Source organism: Parus major, chromosome 6, assembly GCF_001522545.3.
Source record: "Parus major isolate Abel chromosome 6, Parus_major1.1, whole genome shotgun sequence".
In the NCBI taxonomy this organism is placed as follows: domain Eukaryota; kingdom Metazoa; phylum Chordata; class Aves; order Passeriformes; family Paridae; genus Parus; species Parus major.
Window position 1 is genome coordinate 642,751 of NC_031775.1, and position 11,638 is coordinate 654,388.

An 11,638-nucleotide genomic window follows, 5' to 3' on the forward strand; every position below is an offset into this window, starting at 1 on the left:
GAGCCCCAGGCGCCGGCCCCCGCAGAGTCGCTGCGCCGCGGCCGCCGGAGGAAGGTCAAGGTGGGAGCGCCACGTGCGGCCGCGGGTGCGGCCATTTTGTACGGGCTTGCGGGGCTTAAATCGGGCGGGGGGCGGGCAGGGGGAGCAAGGGGCTCCCCCCGTGTGACCGCGGCTTTCCCGCAGCAGGAGGAGACGCCGGAGAAGAAGGTGAAGCGACAGGTGAAGGCGAAGCGGCGCGGTAAGACCGAGGCCGAGCAGGCGCAGCCCGAGGAGAGCGGGCTGGGGGACGGCGAATTCGAGCCCCCCGTGCCCAAGAAGACGAAGAAAGTCAAAGGGAAGAGCAACGGCTTGGTGGGAGAGAACGACGCGTCCCAACACGTGGTGAAATCTTCCTCCGCTGTGAGCGTGACATCCCCGGCTGCCGGAGAGCAGGACAGCGACGCTGAGGTAGGGCTGCTCTGCCAGCAGAGCCTTTGGCTTGGTTAATTAACGTTCTGCTAGTAATCAGTGGGCTTAATAACACGCAATGTGCGCTGTGTGGAGACTTGAGCTGCGAGACGCTGGGGGAGCATGAGGCATCTGTGGCAGGCACATTTTGCTGCTGTCCGCCGTGGATGGGCGGCACTTGGTCCTGGGCATCCCACCGCTCATCCTGCCCGGCACCAGCAGCAGGGAGCTGCTCTCCACGTGTGTTCCCCCTGCAGGTTAATGCCAAGCGTTTGGTGCAGCTTGTCCCGCAGGGAAGGCGGCTGGCTAGGGGAGCCGCTTCTGTCTGTGCCACTCTTGGTGTTGTGAAAAGCGAGGTTCGCGTATTTTTTATGTAGAATTTAAAAGTTGAATGAAAAGACAATTAGGAGATAAAAATAAAGTATACAGATATGGCTAGATGCGTCTCAGCATTCAGCCAGGAGAGCACGCCTTACTGACAAAGGATTGTCCCTTAAAAACAGAAACCTACTACATATCCATAAATTATCATACATATTCATAGATTCTTAAGTTTTTGATGTTCCTTTGTTTAGTTTTTACCTTGCCCCCTTCCCAATAGATCCATCTTCTTGGTGCCACGGAATTTTCCACCCTCCCATAAGGATGCAATAAATCCTTCTCTTGGAGATCTTGGAGGACAAGATAATTTTAAGAATGCAGGGGGGGTCTCTGACTCTTTTCAGTCCCTGGGTTATATAAACAAAAAGTAGTTTGTGCTTTAATGTCATGTTATAGCCTAACATATATGTGTATTATACCACTATTTCTAAGTTTCATCAATAACTGAAATAAAAGAAACTATGTTAGTACAACAGAGTTTCCTAACCTTATGCATAACATTCATTATAATATTTGTGAAAAGCCAATAACATAATATGCAGTTACAACAGTGTCACAGCTTGTTTGTGTCCTGCAGCACAAAGCTTTCTCCCTGCTGCCCAGGCAGCCACTGTCCCAGAAAAGTGCTGTGTTTTGTGCAGTGATGGTGCTTTCTCTCTCTGATGAAGTGTTGACAAAGTGTTCTGTAATGGAGAGCCACAGTTATGTTCATTAATTCCCACTTGTCACACAAAAGTGCAAGGATGCCCTGTGCAGGACCTTTCTGTCGTGAGTAGTTTTGTGTCTAAGGAACCTGAATCAAGAGAGTGCTTTTTGTAACTCAGGTGTAGTGATGTGACCTACTGGATCTCTGAAGTAAAAGCCAAATCTCGTGTTTTAACTATTTACTCATGTGTCAAGTTCAAAGCTCTTTTCATGGTGTACCACATAGGTGTCTTCTGGAGGGAAAATCCTGCTTTGCGCTGTGAATTTTGACACCAGATATGTTTTGTTGTGAAAAACAGTTTTCTCATGGTTTCAGAGGACTCTAATTAAGATTTTTAACAAATAGTTTCCATTTCCTGACTTGCCAAGCATGTATGTACAAGTGCCTACAGCAGAAGAGTTTTCTTTTTCATTAAATTGAACAGAGGTATCTGTTTAAATTGTGGTTGTAAAGCAAATGAACAGCTTTTATTAACCGACTGTATAGGGTATGTTCTATGCTCATCTTGGAGGGCTACTAAGTCTTTTTTCTGTTTGTTTTTTATCCTATTAGGAGTTGACAGAAGAAGCAAAAGAAGGCGCCTTCTCTAATTTCCCTCTCTCACAAAACACTATCAAGCTTCTCACAGGTAAGTTCACTTGGTAACAGACATTCCTGTAAACCTTTGTGCTCTGTTACCTGCAAAAGCCAAGGGTAAATAGTCCTAAATTGTGTTATATTTGTATGGTAAGGATGATCTCAGCATTCACTGTGGATTCAGAGATGCTGTTGTTAGTAGAAAAAAGTTTTCTGACTTGTTCAACTTCAGATGCCTTAAGATGAGATTATTCTTCATGGAATGGTTATTCCTAGATAAACATTCTAGAGACAAATTTCTCATCAGCATCATTCTGTATATCTTTACTTTTGTTCCTATGTCTGCTGTCTACAGCAGTGCTTCTTAGACAAGCCTAATGGAGTTTTGTATGTGTGGCATTTTCACTTCCACTCTGCAAAATCTCTTTGAAGTTTTAGAATGTTCTGAAACAAACTCCATCTCCTTCTTGCCTTCAAAACCCAGTTACCACAAAATCTTGAGCTGCATCAGAAAAAACATGTTGGGTTTTTTTTCCTTCCTCTCCTGTTGTCTTAAGCTGTACATTTCAAAGAAGACTGTATTTCATGGTGGATATGTAACACTCACCGTGTGGGTGGAATATCTTTTGATCTAGAGTAGAAATAAAACATAAAGATATGTGGTTTTCTTCTAAGTTGCAATTCCTGTTGTGTACAGGATTTGAGGTGGTGTGCCCTTCATTTTTGGGCAATTTATATATGAGGGCTTTTAATTGTTTGTTCACCTTTTAGTGAAACCTTTTTCAATTATCTTACAGCTCGAGGTGTAAAATACCTGTTCCCTGTGCAAGTGAAGACTTTCCAGCCCATATATGATGGCAAAGATGTAATTGCTCAAGCTCGAACAGGAACTGGGAAAACCCTTTCCTTTGCTCTTCCACTGATTGAAAAACTTCAGAGTGTCTCACAGGATGGGAGAAGAGGCCGTGCACCAAAAGTAACTTACTCTTACGAGTTTACACCAAAACCTTAGAGCATGGCAGATTTTGAAAGTGGTTTTACTGTTGGTTTGGGGTTTTTCTTTGGGGAATTCTTTGTCCTTTACTGGCTTTTGTGATACTGAATATTTGCTCAGATCAGGAGATAGAGTGTGACAGAGTTTTGCAGCGTCACAGTAATGACACATTTCGTGTTTGGGCAAACAGGGCACTGCAGCAGTGTCAAGGGAAGTCCCAGGCTGCTGTCTTTGGGCACAGAGCATGCAGCTTTGGGGTTCAGTCCCCTGCCTCTTCTGAGGTCATGGTTCAGTCACCTGGACTTAGCTGTGTTTGCTGAGGTTGTTTCTCACTAAAAATTCTGTGGTGATAACTGAAAGCTTCTGGGTTTTTTTTTTCCTCCTTTCTCATGTCTGCATACTCAAGAGATGCAAGTGGTGTTTACAGAGATGGAATTGGTAACCAGATGCCAGTGATCAGATACCTGTTCCATTCATTGTGGTGTATATATTTATCATTAGACTGCAGACCTGTATATAGTCTGCAGATTTGTTGCCTGCTTTATCTTTTTGTTTTATTAACTGTAAAAGCGATGTTAATTTTAAAATCTTATTGTCTGGAAGATTTTAAGAGATGAATTCAGCTCTTTGTTTTATTGGAGTGTTCTTAAATAAAATGTTGGGGGGAAGGGTAGATCCTGGAGGAAAACAGGTTGGTAGAGAAAGGGAAGGATGTATGGCTGGAGTGCATCATGCTGTGTATCTTTCAAAATCTTACTACACCAGATTTAGTGACTGTTCCTACCCCTGAATGCTGAGCTGCACCTTTGTTGCCCTTGGCAGTGTTGTTGGAGTGTCTTTTATCTGGCTTTAACATAAGAAAGAAAATGTTTGTTCTAGTCTTGGTTATGTTGCAGCACTTTCCCTGACTCCCTCTTGCTGTCTCTGCGGCTCCTTGTGCAGGGTGGCAGGGAATGTTAATACTGCTGGGATGGTGGCAAGCTGTGGACAACTCTGCAGCAAGTGTAGAATAAAGATGGGAGTGCAGGCTGTTTGATATGAAGGAAACTCTTCTCTCCTCTACCTTCTCCCAAGCACAGCTGCAGTTTTGTCTGTTTGTCTCTCCCTTCAGGTGCTGGTTCTTGTTCCAACCAGGGAACTGGCCACTCAGGTAGCCAAAGACTTCAAGAATCTCACAAAGAAACTGTCAATTGCTTGTTTTTATGGAGGAACTCCATATAAAGAACAGCGTAAGTAACTGCTAAGGAATTACTAATGGATTGGAGCTGGCTTTCTCTGAATGCACTTCATAAGTAAAAATGGGCTTTTTGCTCCCTCAGACTTTGAGTTCAGTCAGGAACTCAAATAGTGTGGCTTTCAAAGGAAGCACACAGCCTGGGTTGAATTATTTTAGTTCAAATAAATCTTTATGGAAAAGAATGGTTGTAGTTCTGTGAAGTGTCTAGTCCTGTTCATTTCTTATTTATTGTGTTTTTGTGTGGACATAGACTGGGACTAGGGGAAAGGGAAAGGGAGAACTGTGGCTCTGTATGTCTCCAGAAATAGCTGTGACAAAGGCTAGGTGGAAAACTGAAGTGTTTCCATGTATTAAAGCTCTGAGGGTTTCTAATGTCTGCTGATTGTTGCTTGGAAATTGGTGTCTTGCCCTGTAACTTTAGTGAGGTTTGGCTGGTACTCCTGATAGAGCAGCTAGGACTGCAGTTAACTTCTGTGTCTGTTACCTTTGGATGTTGTGCTTTATTCTGAGGTCAAAAGGCAGCAGCTTTTTGCTTCTAAAACGTTGCTGTGTACTGCTTACTTTTTATCATGCTGTCTCTTAGCAGTCTGACACTGTCCTTGTTTCTCTGTCTTCCAGTTGATCTCCTTAAAAGTGGCATCGATATTCTTGTGGGAACTCCTGGCCGGATCAAAGACCACCTTCAGAATAGCAAGCTGGAGCTTTCCAATGTGAAGCATGTTGTTTTGGATGAAGTGGATCATATGTTAGACATGGGCTTTGCTGAACAAGTGGAAGAAATCTTGGGATCGTCCTATAAGAAAGGTGAACTCGGATGTCGGGAGAGGAATAGGGGGGAAATGTAGAAAACACAGTTACACTGCTTTAAAAACTTCTGGTGCACCTCTAACTTAAATTCTTTGTGTGATGCTAGAAAAGGACAAGGTAGAATTGGAAAAGATTCAAAGAGAGGTGACAGAAGGCTGAAGGGCTGAAGTGGCATCTCTGGAAGGAGTGGAGTTTCAAAAAGGGGAAAAAAGCAGCAAACCCAACTCCCAAGCCCTAGTGTTCCTTGTCCTGAGAGAGGTGACTTGAGCAGAGGGTTGTGGTTATGGTCTGTGTGTACATTTGTCACCACACAAAGCTGACAACTGCAGAGTATTTGCTCTTTTCTGATAGAATGGGTGTTCAGCAAAGCTGTCAGGTACCAGGTACAAAGCAGAAAGTATTTTAATGTGTGAAACTCCTTGCCACATTTCACTAATGCCAGAATTTTTGAAAAGGCTTAAATTACTGGAAATAGCAATCTTGCACTATGGCTTTGTAAAGCACAGAAAGCTGATTGCTGGCAGTGTTTCTTCACATCTTGTGCAGACTTAGTGCACATAGAAATCTGTCAGTGTGTGAGCTACTCTTGCTTTTTTATCAGTTCTCAAGTGTCATGGTCTGTTGAGATGTCTGAAGTCGATGGCCTTTCCTTCCAGGCTCTGAGAACAACCCGCAGACACTGCTGTTTTCTGCAACTTGTCCACGATGGGTATACGACGTAGCAAAAAAATACATGAGAGATGAGTATGAACAGATTGACCTGATTGGAAAGAAGACTCAAAGGACAGCCACAACTGTGGAAGTGAGTTGTTCTGCTGCAGAGCAGTGCAGGTCCTGAGAGCAAATGGCCTTGATAAAATGGGTCATACATTGACTTTATAAATGGGGGTACAGAAGGACTTCTCACATAGCTGACACACAGATTTTGTAAGCAAAGCTTACACGAGGGCGCTGTCATTTGCAAGCTTAAAAAAAGAATTAAAATGCTTTTTTTGTTCATTTTGTCTGTCCTTTGCATGGCTTAGGTTTAACATAGGTTTCTTGTTTCTCTCCCAAACAGCACTTGGCTATACAGTGTCGCTCAAATCAGAGAGCAGGAGTTCTTGGGGACATCATTCAGGTCTACAGTGGCAGCCGTGGGCGGACCATTGTCTTTTGTGAGACCAAAAAGGAAGCAAATGAGTTGGCTATGAACGCTTCACTCAAACAGGTACCAGGGTTGAGCAGAGAGCAGAGGTTGGGATAGTCAGGGGTTGAATGCCCTGGAATAAATAGGAGGTTGCAACTGTGTGGAGAAGATTGTTTCTCTGGGTGGTTTTAAGACTTGTGAAAGCTGTTTCTAAAAATTGAACTTTGAAGTTAAAAAAATATCCTCTCGGCAGAGATTACAAATTTAGTCCTTTGGCTTTAAAATAGCGCAGAAAACGGATCCATAGGAAATACACAGCCTGTGCTGAATAACCAGGAGATAGTAATAATTGTAAGAAACAGGAGCTAGTGTAGTGGACATGCCCCATCTTAGATTAGTGTACTTTTTGGATTCCCATCTCGTAATGGCATTTGGTCTTTGAAGAGTCATTCAGGAAAATGTAGCTGATATGGTAAAATGAAATGTCTTGTTGTCCTTGGAAGGTTTGCCAAGAGCTTGTTTGGAACACAGGTGATCTGTTGAGCAGGTCTCCTGTGCTTGCTTGAATTACTGACCTTTTTCTGAATGTGAGGAAAAATGCTACATATTTTTCAGAGAAAATCCTGTTTGGTACTAGATGCTGATTTATGGGGAGTGAGCAGTGGTGGGAATACATGGTTTGCCTAGTATTAGAGAAATTTCATGTACCATGCACATAAAAAACTTGCAGCAATCATTTCTGCCTGTTGGCCATGCTGCTTTTCACAGTAAATCCCAAAGAAGGATCAAACAAAGTACGATGTTTTATATTCCTTTGGGATCAGCTATTTAATTATTTTCTGTTGCTCTGCACAGTGTTTTGGGGTTTGCAGTTAATCTTTAGATGCTGTAGCCTAGACTCACATTAAATGTCACATTAATGGCTTGTTGCACTGACAGGATGCCCAGTCCTTGCATGGTGACATTCCACAGAAACAGAGAGAAATTACATTAAAAGGCTTCAGAAACGGTGTATTTGAAGTGCTGATTGCAACAAATGTAGCTGCCCGTGGTTTGGATATTCCTGAGGTTGACCTTGTTATACAGTGCTCACCACCAAAAGTAAGTCATTAGAGGAAACTAAAATTGTATTTACTTTTTTTTTTCTTTTGGTGCCAGAATGGTGGATTATTTCTCTGTTTCATCAGAAGTATGTTCTGTTCCAATTGACAAATTAGGTGAATTTTTTGTAAATGCCAGGCCTAAAATTTTGTAGTTATAGCTTTACAGTTTGAGCTTTGATTAAAGTCTTGGGTTTTGTTTACTCTGGAAACTTGTAAGATAGGTTTTGACATTGTACAACTTTTGTAAATTCTTTCTGAATGTTGCTGAGTTTCATAAAAATACTAAAATATTTTTGCTGCCTTTTTCATCTTTTGAAACTCCAGTAGAGCTTTTTATTTAAAAACAAAAATTAAAATGTCTGTCAGCAGTGTTGGCTAAAGGTGAGCAGCATACTTTGGGTGGGGGAGCATATGCAAACCTGAATGGTTTATATGTAGTTACAAGTTTGGGTATAAACACATAATGTGTCACTCCTCAGGCTTCTGAACTTGAATTTAGCTTGTGTTTAATCTGAAATATCAGCAGTTTAAGTAACATTAGGTTTTCTCATGTTGATGTGAATTTGTGAAGGATGTTGATTCCTACATCCATCGCTCTGGACGCACGGGTCGAGCTGGCCGGACCGGCATCTGCATTTGTTTGTTTCAGAGAAGAGAAGAAGATCTTCTGAAACAAGTAGAGCACAAAGCGGTGAGTCGTACCTCAGACCTCTGCTTGAGGAAATTCATCAGCTCCTGAAAGGACCCTGCCACTCTTAGACTTTGTAATTATGGGTTGCTGAGTCCAGAATGGGACTCTCCAGTCCCATAGACTGCTAGGCCTAAGGTGCTGATATTTGGTATTTGCAAATAATGTAAATATATATATATATCTATATATATATATGCTTTTGTACTGGTCTGTTCTTGCATTGCCTGAGTTTTCCCGTGCTGGCAGACGTCTGTGGATGTCAGCAGGCAGGCTGGGACAGGAATGCATGAGGCAGACCATGCCCTGCATCACAGTCTGCATGTACACTGGAGTAAAGTAGCTCCAGATGGCAGCTGGGAACTTACAGGCTTTATTTTAGCTTTAGAAATTACTTAGTAAAGAACATGTTGATCTTGCAAACAGTAAGTGGAGATCTTGGTAATGTGATTTAGACAGGATTGAATTGTAGACTGCTGAAAATACCTTTAATTTGTTTTCTTGATTTCAGGGTATTACCTTTAAGCGTGTAGGCGTTCCCTCTGCTACAGATGTAATTAAAGCTTCAAGTAGTGATGCCAAAAAGTAAGTTTATTTGCCTGTTCTTAAAAAAGGTTTAGAGATGTTGTTGCTCTAGATGCTTAGAGCTTAATGCAAAGTTTTAAGAGCTTAATGCAAAGTTTTAAAGGATCAGGCCTGTATGTGAGCACGGCTTTGCCTATGTTGTAGCAGTCAGCTGCTTTTTGTATAGACAACATAAGATGGTATCAGTAAATCTCTGTGTACTGAACATAGATCTTTTCATAGAATATGATGGTCTCTAAGTTTTTCCAAAAAAATCACTTTTTTTATAAAATCAGAAATCAGTGACAGAAGAGGGAATTACTGTCACAAGGGGAATCTGATTTTGTCTGCACAGGTGACGTGGTGGAAGCAGTGTGCAAAAAGCAATACTTGGTATAATGAGGAGTTACTCTGCAGAAGTGAGGGTGGTTTAGCCCTGGCTTGTGTTTCTTGGTATTATTTCCGAGGGTTGTGGATTTTATTCCATGCAGCTCTGTTTACATTTGCTCCCCCTGTGGTGGAAATTGCCTTGAAGCAGATTATTTTAATTAGTGAGGATTTGACCAGTATAAAGCAGATGATGGGCATGGTGTTGGGTTCATGGTGTACTGAAAAATGATGGGGAAAGCTGTTGTACCAGAAATAGCATTACAGAAGCAGCTGATTTTAGTTTTCTATCTTCTATTCCCCCCTGTCTTTTTCAGAAATTGCCAGTTTAGGGTATGTCTTAAACACAGCTGCACTTCACATTGGCCCTTTCGTATCTCTTTAAACCCATTTTGTAACTGTGTAGGTTGCTGGAGGCCGTTCCACCCTCTGCAGTAGACTACTTCAGAAAATCAGCTGAAGAGCTGATCGATGAGAAGGGGGCGGTGGCTGCCCTGGCTGCAGCCCTGGCACACATTTCTGGGGCAGCTCACATCCAGCAGCGCTCCCTGCTCAACTCAACAGCTGTAAGTATTGATGCACCCGTGGTAACAAGGATGGATGCATGAATTGCTTGTGTTCAGGCCATGTGTGGCATCTCCTTCCCAGGCTTTTTCAGATGGGTTTCTGAATGGCTCTTACCCGCAGGCTCCTGCTGTGTTGCTCTTTCTGTAGCTGAAATCAGCTCTTCCCAGGAGAAACTCGAAATCAGTAAATTCTCTTGTGACGAAAATTGAAAGAATTTCTCCAGAGACTGAAGAGACAGAAGATTTTGATGCTCTAAGAGAGTTTAACTAATGACACTTTACAAGCAAATAGATTGGCTTGTGCTCTTGTAGTTTCCCCCTTACCAGGAACCTTCTACATTTGTCATATTGCAAGTATAGCATGCGATTGCCTGATCTCAAAGAGATCTTGACTGAAGAAAAGTACACCATTCCTTTTTCTAATGTATTTAGGGAGAATGTGTGGCCCAAGTCACTGTGTGGTAACACAATTTCGGACATACTATGTGATTGAACTGCGGTTTTTGTATCAGTTTGGGGTTTAGTAATGTTTTCTAGCAGTAGGTTGCACCAAGTTTAGCCTTGTTAAACATTTTTCTCTGTTTCTTGCAGGGCTTTGTGACCATGGTGTTGAAGTGTTCCATAGAGATGCATACCATGGGCTATGCCTGGCGGGGGCTGAAGGAACAGCTTGGGGAGGAAGTTGATAACAAAGTGTCTGCAATGCGTTTCCTCAAGGGGAAGATGGTACGGTGGCCCAGCCTTGGGAATGAAGGCATTTGGGGCGAATTGCCACCTAAAAAAAAAGGCATCAGACATATATATGTAGTGGGATTGGTTATTGAGGCCTTTATTCCTTCGTTGTAAATTTGTGCCTCTTTTTTGTTTTTTTTTTGTTAGGGCGTGTGCTTTGATATCCCTGTTGATGAACTGAGTAATATACAGGTATGTTAAAATCTGCAATAAGATTGAGTATGGGGTGGTTTGGGAGGTTTGTGGTTTAGTAAGGATTTTGCATAGGCAACAGAGTGATTAGAAAGAACACAGCATAGTCATTGGAAAATACCCTGGCATGCCTTTTCTCATTTCTGTTCCTATGATATTGCTTGATTTCATTAAACAAAATTCTTTGGTCTTTGGCTAGTTTGTGTTTTGGCCTCTCCACAGTATTTGAGAGCTCACCAGTTTTCTTTCGACTTCTTTCTCTCTTGTCCCTTGTGATTGTTCATCCTTTGTCGTGGGACTGTGAGCATCTCCTGAGGGGGATCTAACAGCCTGTTTTGGCAGGGGTGGGATTTGTCTGGAAATGCCTTTTGCCTTCAGTGTTGTTTCTGATGCTGCAGGTGCCTTGGACACCCCTGCAGGCACATAAAGTCTGGTTCCATTGGTCTTGTTTCAGGAGCAGTGGAGGGACACGCGGCGCTGGCAGCTGTCGGTGGCAAGTGAGTTGCCCGAGCTGGAAGAAAGTCCCCAGGAACCAGGACGAGGGTTCTCCAGGTTCGGAAACAGCAGGCAAGGAGACTTCAAAAGAAACAGCTGGTTCAAGAGTGGAAATCGGTGACTTTAATACTCGATTAACCTCTGCTACAGATAATGGGACTGAGCTGAATTTTATGAGACAGTAAAACCCTGTTAGACACTCCTCTTTGTCTTTATTCCTTGATAAACATCCTGACTTTGAGGATGGCGTAAAATCACGTTTGCTGAAATGACTGGGTGTTTTGGGAGATTTTTTTTTTGCTGCCGTATCTGCTGCCTGTAAGGGTGTCTGTGACCCAGTGGGTGTGCCTGGAAACTCAGCACTGCGAGAGAACAAAATCCATCCAAACACGGACGAGTGACCGCGCCTTGCCTTTTCAGCAGCGTGAAAAGAAAATCGGGTTCTAGAATAAATTGTTTTCAGAAGAATTTTACATCAACCCCTGAGCGCCCTTCCTCGAGCTCTGCTCGCGGGTGTTCCCTTGAGGCGCTGCCGTTCGCCGCCTCCCTCACGGCGCCGCCTGAGGGGCGCGGCCATGGCGGCGGGGCGGGGCCGGGGCCATTTAAACCGCGGGGAGTGCCCGGCGGAGCCATT

The 11,638-nt window shown here is 43.1% G+C and overlaps 1 protein-coding gene across 1 annotated transcript in view; it reads left to right on the forward strand.

Moving 5' to 3' along the window:
- Nucleotides 1–11,276, forward strand: part of LOC107206549 (nucleolar RNA helicase 2-like) — an 11,820-nt gene extending 544 nt beyond the window's left edge. The window contains exons 2-16 of the mRNA XM_015632440.3: nt 4–60; nt 184–447; nt 2,087–2,162; nt 2,908–3,086; nt 4,216–4,333; nt 4,960–5,145; nt 5,805–5,950; nt 6,209–6,358; nt 7,217–7,378; nt 7,952–8,071; nt 8,580–8,653; nt 9,426–9,585; nt 10,177–10,311; nt 10,465–10,509; nt 10,964–11,276. Of these exons, the coding sequence (XP_015487926.1) occupies nt 4–60; nt 184–447; nt 2,087–2,162; nt 2,908–3,086; nt 4,216–4,333; nt 4,960–5,145; nt 5,805–5,950; nt 6,209–6,358; nt 7,217–7,378; nt 7,952–8,071; nt 8,580–8,653; nt 9,426–9,585; nt 10,177–10,311; nt 10,465–10,509; nt 10,964–11,125 (2,034 nt within the window). The 3' untranslated portion in view covers nt 11,126–11,276. The remainder of the gene's footprint in view (nt 1–3; nt 61–183; nt 448–2,086; nt 2,163–2,907; nt 3,087–4,215; nt 4,334–4,959; nt 5,146–5,804; nt 5,951–6,208; nt 6,359–7,216; nt 7,379–7,951; nt 8,072–8,579; nt 8,654–9,425; nt 9,586–10,176; nt 10,312–10,464; nt 10,510–10,963) is intronic.
- Nucleotides 11,277–11,638: the final 362 nt, after the last annotated feature.